This window comes from Archocentrus centrarchus, unplaced genomic scaffold (assembly GCF_007364275.1).
Source record: "Archocentrus centrarchus isolate MPI-CPG fArcCen1 unplaced genomic scaffold, fArcCen1 scaffold_52_ctg1, whole genome shotgun sequence".
Lineage (NCBI taxonomy): Eukaryota > Metazoa > Chordata > Actinopteri > Cichliformes > Cichlidae > Archocentrus > Archocentrus centrarchus.
In genome coordinates, this window is record NW_022060274.1 from 1,033,656 (window position 1) to 1,058,363 (window position 24,708).

The 24,708-nt window shown below is 41.1% G+C and overlaps 1 protein-coding gene across 2 annotated transcripts in view; it reads right to left on the reverse strand.

The window, feature by feature from the left end:
* large1 (LARGE xylosyl- and glucuronyltransferase 1) overlaps positions 1-24,708 on the reverse strand; it is a 136,059-nt gene that overhangs the window by 101,119 nt on the left and 10,232 nt on the right. For both annotated transcript variants that reach the window (XM_030725285.1, XM_030725287.1), the window contains exon 2: positions 8,913-9,099. In XM_030725285.1, coding sequence (XP_030581145.1) covers positions 8,913-9,018 — 106 coding nt within the window. In that variant the 5' untranslated portion in view covers positions 9,019-9,099. The remainder of the gene's footprint in view (positions 1-8,912; positions 9,100-24,708) is intronic.

Sequence of the window (24,708 nt, forward strand, 5' to 3'; positions counted from 1 at the left end):
TCAGCATTTGTTAGTCTGAATAATCGTGATTCAGTCTGAAGCTGAACCTGTTTTCTGTTTGCTCTGGGCTGTAATGGGCCCACATCTCATTATAATGTTGTTGGATTGAGTTACTGACTGCAATTAATTGAATATAAATTCTAAATACATGTACAGGATCTTTCAGTATGTGCAGTGCACTAAACTGTGAGCAAATGTATTTGGTCTAAATATGTGGGTACTATTTCTTCTTAGTATTATTGGTCAAGATAACTGGCATTACCTTTCTATTTATTCATTTATTATTTGTGTTTGATTTATAATGTTTTTATTTATTTATGTTGTAATTTAGTTATATATGTCTTACATTTTATTTATATATTCTGTATTTTATTTTCAAATTTGCCTAGCTGCATCGGGTACATTGGAGCCGGGAAGATCAGTGACAATGGTCTATGCAGCTTTCACTCCCTCTGTGTCACCAACACATACTTTGACTCCAAGCCACAGCTCAAAGTTTCCTGGAGTTTCCTGAAGTTTCCCCAAAGCACTGGCGCCAGCTAGACCTGATCTTGATCAGATGCCCTCTTCTCAAGTGCATTCAATGCACCCACTCCTACCACATTGCAAACTGTGACACAGTTTTCTTGAATGCTGTAAGAACCGCATGCAGCCCAGAAAGTTCTACTGAACCAAGCAGGTTGTGAGCAGTATTCATCACCAGAAGCTCTGGGAGCAGTTTGCTGAGTTATCTGAGCCTGAGCTCAGCACCACTCAGCTTGAAGGCAGAGTCAGAGAAACGGGAGCAGGTGAAGACCCTCGTACATTCATGACCACCTTTGGGAATAAAGCCTCCAATGTAAGAAATTTTAAAGATGTTACTTAATTGTTTTTATTTTAAGATATTTTTAAGCCTTTAACTAAAGGAACCCAAATTTTGTCTTTTTTTTAAGCATAAACACCAGAAAACAGCAACTAATAATGTCTGCAGGGAGAAGTTCTACCGTCGATTAAATACCAAAAATGATTCTTAAAATTCTGGCTTCATTGAGAACAAGAGCCACATCACTGCTGGACAAAGGCAACAAAATGCAAATGTAAATAATTTACAAGTTATTTGAACACAAAAATTAAATATTTTTAAACAGAAAGAACACCAAAACAACCTCTGCAGCAACATGAACACAGACTGAGTGCTCTCAGCAGCAGAGACAGCTGCAAAAACAAAAGAAAGCACTTTGCTCCTGGGTATTGTCTAAGTTACTGACAGCACTCACGCACTGCTTTGGCAACACTATGAATATGAGGATGCCAATAAAACCATGTGAAATGAATTGAACTGGACTGAGTGTAAGAGCCTGAGCCAGTAGTAGCACATTGTTTCTGTCTCACACATCCAGGTTTCACCTACAGCCGACACTCCCTGCAGCCAGGTCCTTTCACAGCTCACACTTCCAGCAACTGCTCCCACTGCCAGGAATTTACTGCCAAATCTAGTAATTACTTTGCAGACCTTGGTGACTATTGCATTATGGGAGTGTATATGCACATACACTCTCCAGTGACTGTGACCTCAAGTCAAAATTGTCAGTTTAATCATAATTAATAATGGCACTACTGCAGCATTTCAATCCTGTGAGTCAAAGTCATTAAAATGACTCCAAGAACTTCTGGACAATGTTGTCTGGAGGAAGTAATCAACTTTGGACAGGCCTCAGTAATTCATTAATATACCACCTCAGGAAGAAAGTCGGGGGGGGGGGGGGTGACTTTGTCTACAGGAAATTTGTTTCTTCACACTTTCTGGGACAAGCCTGAATGTTTCATATTAGAGGCACGGCATACACTGAAAGTGTTGTTAATGACAGTGTTCCAACTTTTATCTTTACTATTAATCTAATTTAATCTGACTAAAATGTTTTAACATGTGATCAATAGTATTTCAACCGCTTTTCCAAAAAAATGGAGACTGACTTGTAGGCATCACATTTGCTTTTTAAACAAGTTTTTATGAAATAAGGACATTAATTGATATAGTTTAGAAATGTTTCCATTCTTGCTTGATGTAGGATGGCAACTGCTTAAGACCTCCTTTTTCATATTTTTCATTACATAATTTTCTGAATGTGGCAAGTCTGGCAGGCCAGTTTAAGACCTGCGTTCTGCCATAGTGTTGTTTGGAATTATCTATAACATTTCCGAGGAAGAAAAAAAACCCAACGCGTCATGTGGGAGGTAGCATGATGTGCCAAAACCTGGAACACTTAAAACATTCAGCATCCTGGCTGCACGGTAATAAACTGGAAGGTCCCTCTCCTCCACTGTGCCTCAGTCCATCTAAAATGACTTGAGAAAGTTTTATTATTATTATTGGCAAACGGAGTTCATTGACGATGGTTTTCAGAAGTGTTCTTGAGCCCATGCCCACTGCAGAATTACCTGTTATCAAGCAGTGCCTCCTGAAGACTATTCAATATTGGATTTCAGCATTGTGCCTTTGATACAGATCTCTGGTTTCTTTGAATATTTTCATCCCCCAAACATTCTCAGTCTTTCAAATAATACTCTGAGAAATGTGCCCCCCCCCCCCCCCCCCCCCCCAGTCTTTACTTTAAGAGATTCACCTTCTCTGGGATGCTCTTTATTTACCCAACCATATTACTGATTAACCTTGTCAAGTGTGAAATGATTCACAAGCCAATATGCAACTATTGCCTCTGTTGCCTTGTCCAACATCTTGTTGGTGTCAAATTCAAAATGAGCAAATATGTTTTAATAATAAATAAATTAAATTTGTCATTTTGCATTGTATGTGCTCTTTTTGCTATTTTCAATTAAATCTAGGATTAGTGACTGGAATCAACCTAATCCTGTAGTCTTCCTAAAGATTTACAGAGTTAGCAAAAAGACAGCAATGAAGACCCATTAAATGGACTAGTTCAGAACACTTTTCTACTCTAACTGAGCACTCAGTGTCAGGTTTTGGCTGCAAGCGAGGCAGAGGACCCCAATGCAGGACTCAGATGAGGAGTTTAACCATAACTTAAATCTTTAATCCAAAATACTGGATCGTAGCATAAACATGAAGGCCACCGGCCCAGGATCATGACACTCAGAGCACTTATACAACATGTTTACATTCAACCAAGCACTTCCATATGAAACTAAGCTAAGTGCTTTTTTACTGCTTGTGTCAGAGAGCAACTTGGGGTTCGGTATCTTGGCCAAGGATACTTTGGCATGCAGCCAGGTACTGGTTCAGGTACTGGTTCGAGTGTTGGCATGATATTATATCAACATATACAAAGACCAATGGATCCCCACAAAATGTCTGTGTTAATGTTTGTGTTGGAGTTTTACCAGTTTGTGTGTGATAACAGGTAAGAGTTTCCCCTTTCTGGCAACACTTTAAACTGATCTCCCCAATAAGGTATTACACATGATATGCCTGTAGATAATCAAATGTATTCCTACTATAATGTTAACAAGTGTTTTTTCTTTTAATTCATTTGTTTGTTGGGTGCCAAGTAACTGGAGAACAACAATAATAATACCTCATCTATGCTGAGGCATTATTGTGGTTGTGATGAAAATGATCATCAGAACAGAGTTCAACCCAGCCACTGCAGGTATACTGTTCAGTGCTTCATAACTGTTACTCAACCATGATCAGTGTTATGATGACATAACGTTGTTGTTTTCTGTTTTGTTTGGTGATCTGTGTCCTAGTGGACCACGTAATAGACATAGAGATACAGAGTCGCTTCACAGACTGTTCTGAGTACTCCTGTTTTCACACTCATTACAGAAGCACCTGCTTAAGTTTTAAGTGTGCTTTGTTTAGATTCTTAGATTCTCCAGACCCCAACCTTCTTCAGAGTATGTGAAGAGTTCAGAGACTTGTGCTAAAGCTACTCGAGTGTTGACTCAGCTGTATTTTGATCATTGTGCTTAAAAGTGGGCTGTGGCCATAATATCAGGTGTTAGTCTTATTTAGGTACTTCTGTATACCTAATTCTCCTTGGATTAGTCACTGAAAACCATAATCAATACCAACATTGCCAACATTTTACTATAGACTGATAGTAGTCAGGTGGTTAGTGCTATGAGTTCTTCCCAAACAGTTTGCTTTAGATCTTAACCAATCAAAGAATGGTTTTCTTCATGCTCCTGGAGTCCTCTGGGTTTAGGAAACTCCAAAAGAGCTGTTATGTTATATTAGTATAAAATGTGTGGGGAGACAAGAAGCTCAATGAAGCCCTGGAATCTCAGAAATGCTCTTACATGAAACTTAACCTGTCACTGATTTAAAACTGTAAAAGATATCAAAACACTGAATACCTTCACAGTTTAAGTCTTCAAAGTTTGATTCTCTTTTCTAGCTAAAAGCATGTTGATGAAGTGAACTCTCAAAGTAGGGTAGCTTTGAAGACAATTTGAAGCTGTCTCCATTCATTTAAAGAAAAATCATAAAAACTCAAATATTTAAAAAAAAATTATAACATTTACAAAAACAAAAATAGCACAACAGTCCTGAAAATGCTGAAGGATTTGACGCGTGAACAGCTTCTGTAGCACAACATAGGCAACAGAAAAAGTCATAACGATGGTTAGAAAAAAGCATTTCCTGCCGAAAACCCACGGTGAGAGCTGGAAGTACTGAAACCTAAATTTGTGAATAAGATTAACTGCAGTAGATTATAACAATAACAACCAGTTAAAGTGTAAAAAGTAGCAGCAGAAAAAACTGGATATTGCACTGAACAAAGCAAAGAAACAGCACAACTGTCTGAACCACATTTACTGAACTTACTTTAGAGCCTTGAGTAATTGGAGCCACCTGGGCTCACTAATTTAAGCAGGGCTCTACTAATCATTCTCCCCTCTCTGCTCCTTCAGGTAACCTTGGTTTATCTTTTGTTCTGCAATATTCATTCAGATTTCCACATACATGTCCAATCACTCATACACTGCATACACAGGACATACTGACATATTCACATCCCATATTTATCTTTCTTTTTGATTTCTTTACTTTTCAATAAAACTAATCTGATTGGCCTATAACTTTGCCTCCCCTCATTTGTTGTTACGGGCCGTGAGCCAGCCTGTGACAACGTCATATAGTTATATATAATCACACATAATGACATCAAATGGTCACATATAATCACATTATAATTACATAATTTAGTCACATGTGATGACATCATATAGTCATTTATAAATCACCATAAAGTCACATATAATGACAGCATATAGTCGCTTATAATGACACCATACAGTCACATACAATGAAATCATATAGTTATATCTGGCTTGATCTACCAACTCTCAATGTGTTGGTAGAATTCTGACTTTGTTCTCACAATTCTGAATTTGATCTTTGTATACTGGCTTTGATCTTTGAAATCTCAATGTGTTGGTAGAATTCTTCCTTTGTTCTGACAATTCTTAGAATTCTTACAAGCTTGGAATTCTCAATGTGTTGGTAGAATTCTTCCTTTGTTGTGACAATTCTTAATTTGATCTTTCTTTAATACTAGCTTTGATATTAGAATTCTCAGTGTGCTTCTAGAATTAAGACATTGTTCTCACAGTTCTGACTATGATCTTTGAATACTGCCTTTGAGCTTAGAATTCTCAATGTGTTGGTAGAATTCTGACGTTGTTCTCACAGTTCTATTTCTTTGTCATTTTAGAAAACTGGTTGCGTCATCAGAATTCTGATTTTAACCTCTGAATTCTTAGTTTAATTTTAGAACTCTAACTTTCATTGAATTTTTATGCTTAAAATGTTTACTGTCTCATTAGAATTTTCAATGTGTTGGTTGAATACTGCCTTTGTTGTAAATATACTGAATTTGATCTTGGAATACCAGCCTTGATCGTACAATATAGTCACTTATAATGACATCCTAACCCTAACCCTAACCCTTGCACATGCTGTTGTGCAAATGGAATAGACAACAGGTGGAAATTATTAGTATTTAGCAAGACACCCTCAATAAAGGAGTGGTTCTGCAGGTGGGGACCACAGACCACTTCACAGTACCTATGCTTTCTGGCTGATGTTCTGGTCACTTTTAATGTTGGTGGTGCTTTCACACTCGTGGTAGCATGAGACGGACTCTACAACCCACACAAGTGGCTCAGGTAGTGCAGCTCATCCAGGATGGCACATCAATGCGAGCTGTGGCAAGAAGGTTTGCTGTGTCTGTCAGGACCGCTACCGCCGCCTTTGTGCAAGGAGGAACAGGACGAGCACTGCCAGAGCCCTGCAAAATGACCTCCAGCAGGCCAAATGTGCATGTGTCTGCACAAACGGTTAGAAATCGACTCCATGAAGATGGTTGAGGGCCCAACGTCCACAGATGGGGGTTGTGCTCACAGCCAAACACCGTGCAGGAAGCTTGGCATTTGCCAGAGAACACCAGGATTGGCAAATTTGCCACTGGCGCCCTGTGCTCTTCACAGATGAAAGCAGGTTCACACTGAGCACATGTGACAGACGTGACAGAGTCTGGACACGCCGTGGAGAGCGATCTGCTGCCTGCAACATCCTTCAGCATGACCGGTTTGGCAGTGGGTCAGTAATGGTGTGGGGTGGCATTTCTTTGGAGGGCTGCACAGCCCTCCATGTGCTCGCCAGAGGTAGCATGACTGCCATTAGGTACCGAGATGGGATCCTCAGACCCCTTGTGAGACCATATCCTGGTTCGGTTGGCCCTGGGTTCCTCCTAATGCAGGACAATGCTAGACCTCGTGTGGCTGGAGTGTGTCAGCAGTTCCTGCAAGATGAAGGCATTGAAGCTATGGACTGGCCCGCCTGTTCCCCAGACCTGAATCCGATTGAGCACATCTGGGACATCATGTCTCGCTCCATCCACCAACCTCACGTTGCACCACAGACTGTCCAGGAGTTGGCGGATGCTTTAGTCCAGGTCTGGGAGGAGACCATCCACCACCTCATCAGGAGCATGCCCAGGCATTGTAGGGAGATGATACAGGGACATGGAGGCCACACATAATACTGAGCCTCATTTTGACTTGTTTTAAAGACATTACATCAAAGTTGGATCAGCTTGTAGTGTGTTTTTCTACTTTAATTTTGTGTGACTCCAAATCCAGGCCAACATTGGTTAATAAATTTGATTTCCATTGATGATTTTTGTGTGATTTTGTTGTCAGCACATTCAACTTTGTACAGAACAAAATATTCAATGAGAATATTTCATTCATTCAGATCTAGGATGTGTTATTTGAGTGTTCCCTTTATTTTTTTGAGCAGTGTATATATATATACATATATATATATATATATATATATATATATATATATATATATATATATATATATATATATGTCCCCTTTGTCCTTCTGTCACTTTAAAGCATCTTCAAAGAAGTTTATTTTGTTTCTGTAACTTCATTCAAAAAGATTAACTTTCATATGTTGTAGATCCATTACACGGGAGATTAAACATTTCAAGCTTTGTTGTTTGAACTTGGATGATTATGGCTTACAACTCTTGAAAATCAGAAAACTTCGGTCTCAATTTATTACAGTCTTTCCTAAAGTCAATCAAAAAAATGATTTACAATACAGACTGCAAAGTTGCAGTAGCACACATTGGCCAATCCGGATCCAAAATGGTCCTTTTTTGTGTTACTTTGCTTGTTTTTCCAGGTGCGACTCCCATTCACTCACCACTCCCTGGATGCTCTCATCATTCCGTGTCAACAGAAATACAGCTCTGTGTGTCAACCCCACGGTGGTCCTTGTGCACGGGTGTCAAACTCCAGGGATCGAGGTCCGGTGTCCTGCAGGTTTTACATGTGTCCCTGATCCAATACACCTGAATCAAATGGCTGAATTACCTCCTCAGTATGCAGTCAAGTTCTCCAGAGTGCTGCTAATGACTTCTATATTTGACTCAGGTGTGTTGAAGCAGAGACACATCTAAAAGCTGCAGGACAGGGGCTCTCGAGGCCTGGATTTGAGGATCCCTGTACTTGCACATTTACATCAACAGGAAATGATGCAGGAACTCTATGCTAGCTTACAGTTACTGTTCGAGTCTGACTGTTAGATGCAGATTATTTTATTTACCCTGGGAATTCACCAGCATGCTCATAGCCCCAGTATACACTCTGTCCAGTGCTAACGCTAACGCTTTATGAACTACACAGTGAACTAAAAACGCACACCCAGACTGTTTGTGTCATGGTCCTTGTGGGTTGCTGCAGTTCTTTTCCCGAGTCCAGGTGGTTCTTGGCCGCTCCCCCTCCCAGACTCCGCCTGGGCAATGAAGCTCACCTGCTTTCCATCAGGTCTCATCAGCCTGCAGGATTTAAGGAGCCACCAAGCACCCAGTCTCTGCCAGATCCTCAGCTCTTAATTTTTTACTGTGATGTGTCATGAATCCACTTTTCTTGACAATCCCCTCAAGGTAGTCATCACTATTGTGTGTGCACCCTTTCCTACCTCAGCTTTCCCTTCAATCAGCTGTGCATTGACTGGCTGCTCTAGAGCACTCTGCAGAGCTCTTTCAGCAGTGACCCTCTGGTTTACTCTCCCTATGAGGGTGTCGATGATTGTCGCTTGGACAGCGGTCACGTCGCAGTTTTCTCCATGATGATGGTTGCAGGTACTGATACATGGTATTTATACGGTTTGAACAGTAATTTCCTCAAGTTCAAATTAAATATCTTAATAATTTAAAATACCAGATTTCTCATTTTGATAAGCTGTAGGCCATAATCATCAAAACTGAACCAAAAAAGCCTTGAAGAGTTTCACTTTGTGTGTAATGAATGCAGAATACATGAAAGCTGACCTTTGTGAATTACACTGATTTCCTAACTTGTTGAGATGGACCAGGACAGCAATGTATCATCTTTTCAGTTGCCTGTCTTTAATAGTTCCTCACCTTGAAAGCTCCCGACTGACAGGTAAAGCCAGGTAAGAGCTGGGATGAAGAGCAGGGCAAGGGAGGCTGCCAGGAACTTCCTGCGCCCGCGACACATTCCCAGCATCCTCTGGACCAAAGCAAATAGAAAGAGAGGCAAAGTGACCTCTATGTGGGTAGCAGTTGTTGTCCGGGCTGATTCATGGCACTGGAAGAGAAGCGAGAGCAGGAAAGAGATGGTTAGAGAAACAACTGATCTGAACACAGGGCCTCTGCAGCCCCCAACCAGAGAGAGGAAAAGCTTCTCAACTCACTGAATAATGTACTCAAGGCTACAAAGGACTGACATTATTATAATGATTATTAATGATTGCTCATTCCTGACACAAACTAGATGTTTAAGCAGGTATGCTACTGCCCCGATTCAGCTTCAGAAGAGCAGGACAATCATAACAGTTGGCAATGATGTTTGTCCACATTAGGAACCATGGCACATGCACTTTTACACAAGAGGAAAATGAAAGACGAGGTGAAAAGAAGAGCGCACTTTCCAGGAAAGCCTTTAAGGAAGTGTGCTGGCAGCAAAATGAGATGGTACAGAACAGGAGCGACATGCCACGATGGAACCAGGAAACACGCTGGAGCTGCAGGAGGATCTCGCTGTTAGCAGACTTTATAATGAAAAGACTGATGTGTTTGTCTGCATTTCAAACTACACAAACACCATCCGTCTATTCACTGCATCCTAATCCTGGTGCATCAAGTACTGCTGTTCCGTATTGTTACACTGATGTCTCAAACATACACACAAGCTGCTCTTTGCTGGCAGCTTCAATATGAGATGCTGAGGGAACGTTCTCATTTAAAGAGCTACACTGTCTGCTTCAGGAGGCTGGAGGTGTGGTGAGGAGTACATCATATGTTTGTCTGCCAGGAGAACGCTTCGTGTCCCATTACGATTTGAAAATGCTGCTTACCTGGTGCCTGTGACTCCAAGGGGTCACTTTGTTACAAGCTGGGGGGGGAGACCTGTCTAACTGCTACCATAAATTCAATGCATGGATCCAAAGGACACATTTAGGTGGCGGCACCTTTGACCAAACTGGAGTACGGGCTCTGGAAAATGACATGTCTCAGCTTTGGGTGGATTCAGGTTAACAGGCTCAGATAAACATTATAACGTTAATTCAAAAGTGTCATATTAAGCAGATTACTAAGGTTATTACAGAGATTTGAATCTAAATTGTTCCTCTGGCCTTAGTTTTAACACACATTGTATCAATCAAAGTTTAACATACTACAGTATACAGCAGATAGAGCACTGTGGTGCTTATGGGAAAGAAATAACACATTTGAATTATGTTCTCATCCCTGCACTCTCATGGTTTCAAAGTCTATTCAGCAGTCTGCTCAGCTTCAGAGGTGGGACACCCTGTGATATGATTACTGCAGTTTTTACAGTCATCACAGAGTCACCCAGTAGAATGGTGCAGACGGGGTAGATTTTGAAGGGAACAGTATTTGCAGTCCTCCTTGCAGCACTGAATCAGATGTTTTGTTAGTTTTTTAACATGACCGGGGCGATGTGGAGAGTGCAGAGTAAGGTGGAATTAAAGGAGGCTGCGGGGATTGTCTCCACAAAACTCTGACAGGCAGACAATGAATCATTTTAGTGGGTCCTTAGCATCTGACCCTTGTGTAGTATTAACTCTCCACTAGACAGTATAATTTACATTAGAAATGCTACACTGAAGACATTTATTACCATATTCACGTGAGGTGTCACAGCACAGAGTAAGCAAATCCAGCCATCCCACTGGCGAGGACAACAGCCGACTTCAGGCCTTTTCTAGATGCTGTTATTGTGTCGCCTGCTCAGAGGCAGGGAGACAGGTCTGTCTCTCTGCCAGTAAACATGCAACATATTAACTTCACACATGCAGGACAGATATCCATCCATCCATCCATTTTCTTCCGCTTATCCTGGGCCGGGTCGCGGGGGCAGAAGCCTAAGCAGAGAAGCCCAAGCTTCCCTCTCCCCAGCCACCTCCTCCAGCTCATCCGGAGGGACCCCAAGGCGTTCCCAGGCCAGCCGAGATACATAATCTCTCCAGCGTGTCCTGGGTCTACCACGGGGCCTCTTCCCGGTGGGACATGCCCGGAACACCTCACCCAGGAGGCGGCCAGGAGGCAACCTAATCAGATGCCCGAGCCACCTCAACTGGCTCCTTTCGATGTGGAGGAGCAGCGGCTCTACTCTGAGTCCCTCCCGGATGGCCGCACTCCTCACCTTATCTCTAAGGGAGAGGCCAGCCACCCTTCGAAGGAAACTCATTTCTGCCGCTTGTATTCGCGATCTTATTCTTTCGGTCACTACCCAAAGCTCGTGACCATAGGTGAGGGTAGGAACGTAGATCGACCGGTAAATCGAGAGCTTCGCTTTTACGCTAAGCTCCCTCTTCACCACGACGGACCGGTGCAGCGTCCGCATCACTGCAGAAGCAGCCCCGATCCGCCTGTCGATCTCCCGTTCCCTTCGCCCATCACTCGTGAACAAGACCCCGAGATACTTAAACTCCTCCACTTGAGGCAAGAACTCGTTCCTGAGCCGGAGAGGGCACTCCACCCTTTTCCGGCTGAGGACCATGGCCTCAGACTTAGAGGTGCTGATTCTCATGCCAGCCGCTTCACACTCGGCTGCGAACCGTTCCACTGCGAGCTGGAGGCCCCCCCGTGATGAAGCCAACAGAACCGCATCATCTGCAAAAAGCAGAGATGAGACTCTGAGGCCACCAAGGAAGAAGCCTTCCGCCACCTGGCTACGCCTAGAAATTCTGTCCATAAAAATTATGAACAGAATCGGTGACAAAGGGCAGCCCTGACGGAGTCCAACACCCACAGGAAACGAATCCGACTTATTACCGGCTATACGGACCAAGCTCTCACTGTGGTTGTACAGGGACTGAATGGCCCGCGCAGGACAGATAAAACGGACTAAACAAACTCATCAGGAAGCCTGAGTCTGCTGTCGGCTCAAAGCCTGCCACTATGAAGGTGGTGGCTGAGGACACAATGCTGACAAAACTGAAAGCCATCATGAGCAATGCCTCCCACATCCTTCACAACACAGTAAAGTCAGCGGTAGATACTTACAACCCTGCTGCTCAAAGGAACGATACAGGAAACAGTTCCTGCCCAACACATCCCAGACACACACACACACACACACACATACTGTGCACACAAACCTACACTGGCCCCAGTGCCTGCTCACTGCACAAATGCTCTCTTGTTTTTTCTGCAATATTGTTTCAAACTACCTGCTGTCTCCCGCTACAGCCATAAAACCTTTTTTTCTGTATGATATATATTTTTAATATATTATTATTTTCTTCTATTTTTATCATTTTCTTGATATCTCTTATTTTTTCATATTATTGTTATATTTTTATGTATTCTTATTTATTGTGCCATTCTTATACAGCAAGGGTGTCAAACTCAATCACAGGATGGGCCAAAATTGAAAACAGTCTGAGTCACAGGCCAAACAGGATAACCTTTATTGAACAGTCTAAAATATTATAATCAGCAGTATGAATTTGAATGGCCATAATACAGCAACTTTTTTCCTCAACACATTAAATAAAATATATTTTTCTTCAAAAATAACATCAGGGAAAATGGGAACATTTCAAGCTAATGAAAATTTGAAATTTCTTTCTTGGTGTGGTATCAGCATAAAGTCCAGAAAGAGGAAACAAGTTTCCTCTCTTATTCCATTTCTTTCTTTCTTTCCATGAACTGACAGACTTCCTCAGCAGCTCATCTCACCTGTGTGATAAACCAGAAGCTGTTTCCTCCAGACAGACTGAACCTGCGCTGATTTCAACCTTTTCCTCTTATAAACTTCACTGTCTGTGTTTCGGTGCTCGGGACATGTTGTGTCTTCAGGACTTTGCTGCACAGTGTTTCCTGTTGCGTGATGCAGTGTTGATGCGCTGTCTGCTCACCTGTGCAGGTGTACCTCTGCATCTTCTCCCACATCCATCCCACAATTTAACTCTTTCCACACACGTCACAGGTGAGGAAACGAGACACACAGTTTACCTCTGATGTCAGTGAACAGGTCCTCTGCCTTGCCTGTTTTCAAAGTCTGCTTTTCATTTGGCCATTTTTGGGGGTCAGGCAGCTTAAATGTTGCTGTAAAAAGTGCTGATGTTTTTATCCACTGATCACTGATCAATGTGTCACTGGCAACACGGGAAAAGGGGTTAGTGCACAGGTCTTGACCTGCGTGGCAGCTCTCACAGTGCATAATGGGATTTGTAGTATAGGTGGTGGGAGCATTATCTATTGGTGGGCCATTAATCATAGCCATATGAAATTAGCTTGCGGGCCGGATCCAGTCCGCGGGCCTTGAGTTTGACACACGTGCTATGAATGCACTATTTTTTAAGGGTAGGGCTGCCAACATGACTCAGCAGCCTACTGTCTTTGCTCTTTTTTTGCAACAGAAAAAGAGTTTACACTTATTAAAAAAATCACCAACAGCTTCTATCTGACTCTTTGGTCAGAATGATCTTCGACCTTAAAAAATTCAATTCTTCCTATAACTCAAACAGTTATGATCTGAGGGGAAGGTATGAACTGCAAGCAATGGTTTCTAATCTCACCTGGTACATTAAGTATTGTGATCATCATATGTTGGCCTTGAATTTAGAGTCATTGCTAGAGATGTCAATGTCAGCCTTCTCTCATGGCTCAACAGTAAATTCATAGAAAAGAGAATTTGTCCACAGCTAAATAGTAAATTGCTGCATGTTGACACTAGAAGTGATGAGTGATGATTACGGGACCAGTGGTTTATTGGTGCAAAATGGGCATTGGGAAACATGTTGAGTGTCTGCATTGTTGTGTGTGGATGAGTGCTACAGTGTAGCAGGGAGGCAGGCTGGATTTATAGCACTTAGAAGCAGAAATGGCTGTGACAGAACCATAATGAAAAAACAGCAGATTAGAACTAGAATATGTAATTTCTGGAGTAGTTGCAGTGGAATTGTTGGAGCTGTTGGGCTTGGTCTGTGGCTCACCGCTAAAAATTTTGAGGTAAACAGGTTGGCTGTAAACGCCGAGTTCCTGCTGTTAAAAATGTGGCTACGCGAGCGAGACAGTTTCAGCTTTTCTCAGTGAAATTCAAACGATAGTGCACGGGGCAGAGAGATGGCAATCCTCTCGCTCAAACATCTACAGATCAAAAAGTCTGCTGGCTTTGCAAAAAACATTTGAAAGAAGACAATTTCCCATCATTTGGGGAGAGCGTGCTCATGTAGTGTGAACACTGTGGGCTCAGCAGCAGCTGAGAGAGAAAGCTTTCTGCTTCTCCCACTCTGATTCCAATAAACACCGTGACTGTTGCTCTGCAACAATCCCATTAATGAAAACATCTCAATGGACATAAAACACACAGTTATTTAGTTCAACTACAGGCCAATTCAGTATTATTTATATAGCTCCAAATCACAACAAACAGTCGTCACAGGCAGAATTCTTCTTCTGCAACAGTTAAAAATGAGTTAACTCCCATTTCTATGGAAATGTCCATTTTTCAGTTCCTGGTCTTGACAGAAATGCTGTACTTGAAAAACGCTTTCATGTTAAAATTAGTTTCTATGTTAAAATAAAACAATATGTTGTCTGTGTAGATTTTCAGTCATCACGGTGGTCTCAAGAGCAAAAGATCAGTTATATAGATGTTCAAGCACAACAGAAGTCCTCATGCCCCAGAGATGAGGAAATAATAATGTATGGGCATATATCTGAATGCCAGATATATGCCCAGATGGTTCATTGTGTCACTGGTGTTTTTCAAATAAAATGTCATATTTAACAAGATAAGTTTCATCCTTTGAATTTAAAGGTTTCGATCTGAAGGACTGCAATATTACTCATTTTTAACTGTTCTTCAAATATTTTCACTGTTATACCAAATCCCTCTTTGAACAAACCTGACTGAAAACAGTAAAAGATAATCTTCTGATTTGTTGCATCATTCTTCGTCTTTATTATCTGCATGCTAAAAAGACTGAAATAATATTTAATCAAAGTCTCTGAAATTGTCAAAGGAGTTCAATTCAATATTATTTATATGGCTCCAAATCAGAACAAAACAGTCACCTCAAGGTTCTTTATACTGTAAGTTAAAGACTCTAAAATATTAGAAAGAAAACCCAACAGTCAAACGACCCCCTGTGAGCAGCACTTGGTGACAGTGAGAAGGAAAAACTCCCTTTAACAGGAAGAAACCTCCAGCAGAACCAGGCTCAGAGAGGGGGGGGTCATCTGCTGGGACCGGTTGGAGGGTTGCTGTTTTTGATATGTTTTCATGCCATTTGTGGATATTGTTGTACTTGTCTGTTGCTTATGTGATTATGATTTATATGAATATTGTAGGCACTCCGTTAACGCCCTTTTGGAATCCTACACTTGTTTCCGGTTTTAAAGACTGTCACAGAGACGGGGATCGTGATATCTCCAGTGCAGTGCACGATGGGGCTGTCCACACATGTTGGAGCTGCATACGTGGAATAGAGGGAGATAGAAGTAGCTTTTGGGTTTAAAAAGTTAAACTGAGGAAAGTAGAAACTTGTCAGAACAGCGAGCTGCTGTGCTGTAAAATGATGGCAGCCTGGAAGCAGCTAATACTGCATGACTTGGGTCGTAGCTCTAAAACAGAAAAACCTTATCTTTGTGTGAGCACAGTACTGTCACACTCAGGTTTTCATTATAGTTATAATTATAACATTTAACTGCTGTAGTTACATGTCATAGGACTGTTGACAGTGTGATCAGTACACTTCAGGCTCACATCTATCACATGGTTGCAGGCCTCAGGACTGCTGCAATATGGTTAATGCAAAGACATTCTTTATGCTTTTGTTTTAGACAACTTATGAAATCCAGCAGTGTGATCCTGACGGGGTACCATCGTTCCACCTCAGACACAGACGTGGAACCTCTGACCGGTATCAATAGAACAGAGACTGCGAGCACCTGCACCTGAACGCACACTGTTGTAATGATGTAACTGTAATTATGTATTACAGTAAATGGCATGAGACAACTTCATCATGTCTGACTGACGTCTTTTTGCAATAAGATGTACAAATATAAACAACTGAAATACTAAATTGAACAAGGCCAAAAGAATAGATAAATAATCAAGTGACCATTTTTCTGTGTTCACATGGGTGGACCCCAACGATTACCTTTCCTTTCTCCTTTAATGCTCCTTTGCCTCGTTGTGTAGCTTCTCTCTGTCTCTATCTTGTGGGTCATTTGGGTTCTTTAAGCACTCGTTAGTGTGTTTTCCACCTTACTACCTCTTTATTTGGCTTTTGTGTGAACAACAGTGAGTACTCAAAATGCAAATGCAATGTGATTCCCAGTCTGTGTTGGTGGAACATCACCAGTGGAGTATTCCATTCACTCCAGCTGGAAGTTTGCCATTGGTGGAAGACCCCCGGAAAAGAGTCAGTGTTTACATGAAATTAGTTTAACTCCCTGATGAAGGCTTGTATCCAGAAAAGTGTCAAACATGACCATGCCATGAGAATAAAAGCATTTTAAATGTTATTATAATAGAGAATGCCCTGGAGTTCTTCATTGTTTAAATGAACAAATCAGTGTTAGGTTCATAGATCTTGACCAAGACCTCGCAATGCAGGGATGGAGGGATGAAGGCAGAGACCTATGGAAGCTTGTTTCCACCACTGAAAAATTGTTTTTTTGCTATCCATAACTTAAAATTTCAAGAAATTTTGTCAAAATTTTGCGAAAATAACTCGAAATTCTGAGTCAATAAGTCAAAATTTCAAGTTAGTTTGCTTCTGGGTAACAAGGAAATGACCTCCTTCACAGAGCTTTGTGATTCACAGAACTAACTCGAAATTTCAACTTATTTTCTCAAAATTTTTTTGACGTACCTTCAATGGAGCTTCCTGATTGGCAGAGCTAACTCAAAGCTTAGCTATGGATGGCAATTTTTTTTTTTTTTTGGTGACAGAAACAAGCTTCCATAGAGACCCAGCTGTGAGCTTCCATTAACACACTGCTTGTTTTACTCCTCTAATAACCAGACCATCAAGCATCTTATCCCACTATTGCTTAACTTTACAGAAATGGAGTCAGATAGCCAAGTTCTTATTAAGCTTTTCTCTCTGTCCAACACAACTGCAGTTATTACAGTGTTACAGTTTTTGTGGTTTAGTTGTCGTAAAGCCAGCTTTTTGCAAGGCATTGGTGGAGATGGAAGGCCAAAAGAAAAGCCTGCAACACACAGAGTTGACAATAAACAGGCAAGAGTGTATTGCAAAACTGCACAAACAACCCTAACTGAGAAAAATATTCTAAGTGTGCAGAATACACCTAAAATCCACTGATTATCCTACAGCTCGTAATTGGAAAACGCTACATTGAGAATAAGGCCTAATTTAGAATGTCCACTTGTAAGCCAAATCAAATTCTGAATACTGTAGATTCAGAATACTGAAATAGTGGGAGTAAGTTAACATTACAAATATATCAAAAATAGACCAGTTCTACACCGTGATATGTAATTATTTTTGGGACAAGCTCTGTTGTGTATTGTCCTCCAAGACTTCATAATAAGGACTTTGTTCAGCATTTTATGGATTTTGTTGTTCAAATTATACTGAAATAATATTATTTCCTAACTGTTGGTGATTTTAGCCCAATCTTTCTTACACTGGTGTTGAAAGAGTCACACATGCTCTTATTATGATAAGACTGGATTATTGTAATCTTTGTATGCAGGTTTACCACAGTGGTGACTTCAGCTGGGACGAGAAAAAGTGAAGAGATTACTCCAGTTTTAGCGTCGCTTCACTGGCTTCCTGTAAATTTTAGGATTTATTTTATTATGTATTTATTAATTATTTATTATTATTATTTATTTTATTGATTGTTTTTAAGATTTTAATGGGCTGGCACAACTCTTTGTCTGATCTTCAGGTTCACACTCCTGTCACAGCAGATCTAGACTTACAAACAGAGTGAGCGAGCTTGATCAATTGTGCGTCTCTGGATTGCCTTACCCTTTCATATTGAAACTAGTAACAGTTTGGGCAGTTCTACATCTTTGCTCATGACTCATTTCTACTTTAATAATTAAAGGCCAGAAATTACAAGATGTCGAGCTAAACCTTCATATCTTTTTGGCTGTCTGTGAAGCACTTTGGTCCACTCGGGTTCTTTTAAATGTGCTCTATAAATAAACTATTCAAAATAAAGAGCCAGTAAATGGTACACAATAGTTACCAAATGAGCAGCTGCTGACTCTTTTAGACATGATTTACTTCTAAGCACGATGCAGTTGGGCATACGCTTTAACCTTTAACCTCTAACCTCTAAACAGCCATTTACAAAGTAAATGCTCGAATGGATGATGTTCATTAACACATTAAAAGGCGATGAAGAGACAGAAATGCAAATAACTTTAGACAATCAATATGATTGGCCTCATGACACAAAGGTCATTCCTCTCCCTCCTTTCACTGTAGCAGTGATGCCATTGCTGCATCACTGCTTTCCTCATTAAATCACAACCTTGTCAGCTCCAGTGCAGCTGGTAACAGATGACAGCATTGTGCTATATGACTTCAGCACAGTGAAGTCTCTCCATTCAGAGCAGGCTTCCACTTGTTAACTTAATGACTGGCTAGTATTTGATTAACAACAATGCTTATCAACATCTTTAACGTTTCAAACAAATACTTCATGTGATATGGAAACATTATGTTGGCCTTAATGACCAAAGGACTGCAAGCAGCTTTAATCTGAATGAGCTGGCAGCCAATAACAGAAGACTTGGAGGGTGGTCTTATAAAATAAATTGGCCATGGGGGCAGGTCAGGTGGAAGAAAACGAAACCCTGGACTAAAGACGTGCTGAATCAGTTCTGTCAGGTCAGGATGAAAGAAACAAATTATTTGTGTTAAACTTTATAATAGGGGACAAATGATTTTTGGATCAGTGTGATTTGAATACCATATTTCAATCACGTGGTTACTCCTCAGCTGAAGTTATGAAGACCAAAAACAGATTTGTGATCATTTCCTACAGTCTAAATTTAGCTGAAACCAATTTGGCTCATTTAATTTGAAGGAGGACATTATGAATTCATATGAGAGTAAGAGGAAACTCTCCCGGCATGAGGAGTCTTTTCTGCTGCAGAACAGTGGCACACTGTGCCCGAAACTGCTTTATTAAACCTGTCACTTCTAGTTTGAGCGCAGATTTCCCTTAACAGTGATCCTCAGGAGCACCTCATAACTCTGCTGTGACACTAGGAGCAGGTTAGTCTCTCTTTCAACTAAGTCACCTGAATGGCTCGGAAAAGGGAATGAGCCCAACTTTCCATGAGCTTTCAGAGCTTAATGGAACAGGAAGCGATGACACACAGAGCATCATCCGACTAGCCTACTTCAGTCACGTAGTATGGCAGAAGGTGAACAGTGGCCTGCAGAGGCCAGCAGAATGGAGAGACGCTCACTATGATAATCAGGAGTACCCACAGGTCTTACTCTGACAGGTGTCTGGAGTATATAAATGACTCCTGCCTTAACCACAGAGGTGGCAAATGTATTGATTAAGCAGTTTTAGCACTCACTGGCATTCTTCTATAGCAGGGAGGATGGGGTGCACTGCTACGCAAAGGAGGCTGCAAACTATGTATGTCACTGGCACTTTACAAACACATAAAGGCATTTAGAGGTGAATTCGCACAAATCCTCAGCAGCAAGGTGCAGTGTGAGATGGGTACAGGATGCTTTTCATGCAAATCAGCTTAGTGTGCCGAGGAGGTCTGCCTGGAAGCTGCTCCTGATGCCATAATCAGATTTCACATTCCCTCAAAACCAATGCAAAAAAAAAAAAAAGACAGATTAGTGATTTCATTAAGAGAGAAGCCAAATGTAGGATCCCCACTCAAACATCCATGTTATGCTGCACCACATTGCTAGCCTTGCAACCAGGGGTTAATGTGTGATTTGGCAAGTGGGGGAACCCTAAGATTAGTGTAGCAGTGCAGCTTGGGTAAAATAAGCACTTAGAAAGTCGCACAGTAGATCTTTCATTGTGTACTGAATGTGATCATCTGATCTGTGCTGCTCCTCTGATATTCACTGCTCTTTATGGATTTACCTAACTGAATTTAACAAGGTCAAAACAAATGTTATGCAAGCTACATGTCTGATTACAAACTACACACACTATAAAGATACTACAAAATGTAGAATTCAGTGAGCGAATTTAATTAAGTAGAAACTGCTGTAACCCAGCAACAGTACCTTTGATGAAACCAGTCTGACATACTGCATCATGCTAACTGTACCACAATACTGCAAACTAACCTGCACTAAACTGCCTGGCAACCCAAAGTGCTTTACACAACATGCCTCATTCACACATTCACACAAGCACTTTTTTCTACACCTACGTGCTTTCTATCTAACATTCACACACATTCACACTCCAATGCACACATCAGAACACAACTCAGGGTTCAGTATCTTGCCCAAGGATACTTTGGCTTGCAGACTGGAGCAGCCAGGTATCAAACCACAAACCTTCCAGTTAGTAGGTGACCTGCTCTACCTCTTGAGCTACATTCACCCCATACCAAAGTGTGATAGGGCGATACAGAAAGTAGATAGGAGTGCTGGGAGGCTTGGCCAAAGTGGACTTTGGAGGAATGGAGAAGAAATGTGCTGGTACTGATTTTCAAGAACAAGGATGATGTGCAGAGCTGCAGCAGCTACAGAGGGATAAAGCTGATGAGCCACACCATGAAGCTATGGGAAAGAGTTGTTGAAGCTAAATTAAGAAGAGAGGTGATGATCAATGAGCAGCAGTATGGCTTCATGCTGAGAAAGAGCACTACAGATGTGATGTTTGCTGTGAGAGAGCCTGGAGAGGTGGAGGTATGCTCTGGAGAGAAGAGGAACCAAAGTCAGTAGAAGCAATTCAGAATCCATGTGTGAATGAGAGGGAGACAGGTGGAGAGGTGAACATGCAAGGAGCAGAGGTAGTGAAGGTAGATGAGTTTAAATACCTGCTCTCAACCATCCAAAGCATCTGCCTCCATCTGTAGGTGTCGCTCATTAACATTTTTGTTTTTTCTATCTGGGAAATACAGAAAGTGAACCCTTAGCTATCTGACACAGTTTGTGACAAACTGCACAGAAACTGTTTGTGTGTTTGCTGATCTTTGCTCGCTCCTCTTCTGTAGTTAGATCGATGCTAAAGCACTGCAAACCATGAAAGCATCACAGAGAAGATAAAAGGCTGTAGGATGTCATTACGTTATTACTGAGCAAGCATCTCCATGCCAGCACCTGGCTGCAACACACAAAAAATGAACTCATTCAATAGTAATATGCGTTAACTTGCCCATGAGATTTAATTACTCATGAACTGAAGGTGCCGGAACATCATTCCGGCTGGGTGTACCTGCTCAAACTAACTGTATGATCGGAGGGAAATAAAGTGGAGCCCAATTTCAATGAACAGAAGGGTGCAGGAGAGAGAACAGCCTCAAACTTTCATGTTTGCATAGATCAGTCATCTAAATAATCAGCTCAATTTGCAAATATTTTGAACATTGATCATTTTGACTCATGAGGCAGGTGCTAGCCTGTGTCTGTGGGTCCTGCATTCAACATTAAAGGATCATGTTTATGTTTGGGTTCCGCTCTAATCAATGAGACAGAAATCAGCAATAACTTCAAAATAATATATGGATCATAACTTAAAGAAATGCAAAGAGCTTCAAATGTGTTCTCTACCAGGGTTTATCTGCAAAGGTCAAACCCTGAAAAGGTTTAAAAGGTCTAAACTGAGAAATTCAGAGCTTCTGTCACCACAGAGATCTACAGGCTATCTTTCAACAGTGTACTCAGTTTGTGTTACATTTCAGAAAATGAATCCCTTTGATGGCATAAGCCTAAATGTGCTGTGAATACAGTGGTTGAATATAATTCAGCAGCAGACATCTCTCAGCTACAGCTGGCATTTCACAGTCTGTATGAAGGAGCACTGCACATTAACACAGCAGCCCTAGGATGAACTGTTTAGTTGGATGGCAGACCTTTAGCGGCCCAGATGAAGCAAGGCCAACTCTGAGCCTGAGGTTGAACATTCAGCCTGAACACGCTTTTATCCGTCCTCATTTCAGACTGCCATCAAATTCTTTGTTGTTGTCCAAAGCAAAGCCAAATCATTCGCTCAGGCAGACTTTAACGCTTTCACAGCTTTGCTTATTGCCTACTTTCATACAAAAATCTGCTTTTTAAAAATAAACACTGTCATGGTCCTGGGCCAGTGGCCCAGTGTTTTGAGTTTCTTTAATAAAATTCTGTTGTTTTTTGTTATACTTCTGGTTGGCTTTACTTGTTTTTCTCATGGTTTAGCTTCTCAGTTTGTTGTAATATTTGTATTCTGTTTTGGTTATAGTTTTTTGTGCTTTCTTCTCGTTTCCCTTCCCGTTGTTTCCTTGTGTTTGGTATTTAGAGTTTAGTTCTCCCTGTGTTTTCCCCAGTGTGTGTGTTATTCCTCATGTGTGTCAAGTCTGCATTTGTCTCTTATTTGGTCACTTCAATTCAATTCAATTCAATTTTATTTATATAGCGCCAAATCACAACAAACTGTCGCCTCAAGGCGCTTTGTATTGTGGGTAAAGACCCTACAATAATACAGAGAAAACCCAACAGTCAAAACGACCCCCTATGAGCAAGCACTTGGCGACAGTGGAAAGGAAAAACTCCCTTTTAACAGGAAGAAACCTCCAGCAGAACCAGGCTCAGGGAGGGGCAGTCATCTGCCGCCACCGGTTGGGCTGAGGGGAGAGAAAGACATGCTGTGGAAGAGAGCCAGAGATTAATATCAATTAATGATTAAATGCAGAGTGGAGTATAAACAAAGTAAATAAGGTGAATGAGAAACAGTGCATTATGTGAACCCCCCAGCAGCCTAGGCCTATAGCAGCATAACTAAGGAATGGTTCAGGGTCACCTGATCCAGCCCTAACTATAAGCTTTATCATAAAGGAAAGTTTTAAGCCTAATCTTAAAAATAGAGAGGGTGTCTGTCTCCTGAATCCAAGCTGGAAGCTGGTTCCACAGAAGAGGCGCCTGAAAGCTGAAGGCTCTGCCTCCCATTCTACTCTTAAGTATCCGAGGAACCACAAGTAAGCCAGCAGTCTGAGAGCGAAGTACTCTGTTGGGGTGATATGGTACTATGAGGTCTTTGAGATAAGATGGTGCCTGATTATTCAAGACCTTGTATGTGAGGAGAAGGATTTTAAATTCTATTGTAGATTTAACAGGGAGCCAATGAAGAGAAGCCAATATGGGAGAAATCTGCTCTCTCTTTCTAGTCCCTGTCAGTACTCTAGCTGCAGCATTTTGGATCAGCTGAAGGCTTTTCAGGGAGCTTTTAGGACAGCCTGATAATAATGAATTACAATAATCCAGCCTAGAAGTAATAAATGCATGAATGAGCTTTTCAGCATCACTCTGAGAAAGGATGTTTCTAATTTTAGAAATATTGCGCAAATGCAAAAAAGCGGTCCTACATATTTGTTTAATATGTGCATTGAAGGACATATCCTGGTCAAAAATGACTCCAAGATTTCTCACAGTGTTACTGGAGGCCAAAGTAATGCCATCCAGAGTAAGTATCTGGTTAGACACCACGTTTCTAAGATTTGTGGGGCCGAGAACAAGAATTTCAGTTTTATCTGAATTTAGAAGCAGGAAATTAGAGGTCATCCAGGCCTTAATGTCTTTAAGACATTCCTGCAGTTTAATTAATTGATGTGTGTCATCTGGCTTCATTGATAGGTAAAGCTGAGTATCATCTGCATAACAATGAAAATTGATGCAGTGCTTTCTAATAATACTGCCTAAGGGAAGCATGTATAATGTAAATAAAATTGGTCCTAGCACAGAACCCTGTGGAACTCCATAATTAACCTTAGTGTGTGAAGAAGACTCCCCATTTACATGAACAAATTGGAGTCTATGAGATAAATATGATTCAAACCACTGCAGTGCAGTACCTTTAATACCTATAGTATGCTCTAATCTCTGTAATAAAATGTTATGGTCAACAGTATCAAAGCTGCACTGAGGTCCAACAGGACAAGAACAGAGATGAGTCCACTGTCAGAGGCTCTAAGAAGATCATTTGTAACCTTCACTAATGCTGTTTCTGTACTGTGATGAATTCTGAAACCTGACTGAAACTCTTCAAATAAACCGTTCCTCTGCAGATGATCAGTGAGCTGTTTTACAACTACTCTTTCAAGAATCTTTGAGAGAAAAGGAAGGTTGGAGATTGGCCTATAATTAGCTAAGACAGCTGGGTCAAGTGATGGCTTTTTAAGCAGAGGTTTAATTACAGCCACCTTGAAGGTCTGTGGTACATAGCCAACTAATAAAGACTGATTGATCATTTTTAAGATTGAAGCATCAATAATTGGAAAGACTTCTTTGAACAGTCTAGTAGGAATGGGATCTAATAAACATGTTGCTGGTTTGGAGGAAGTAACTATTGAAGTTAACTCTGAAAGATCAACTGGAGCAAAAGAGTCTAAACAAATACCAGCAGTGCTGAAAGCAGCCGAACATGAAGAATAATCTTTGAGATGGTTATGAATAATTTTTTCTCGAATGTCTAAAATTTTATTTGTAAAGAAATCCATGAAGTCACTACTAGTTAACGTGAAAGGAATACTCGG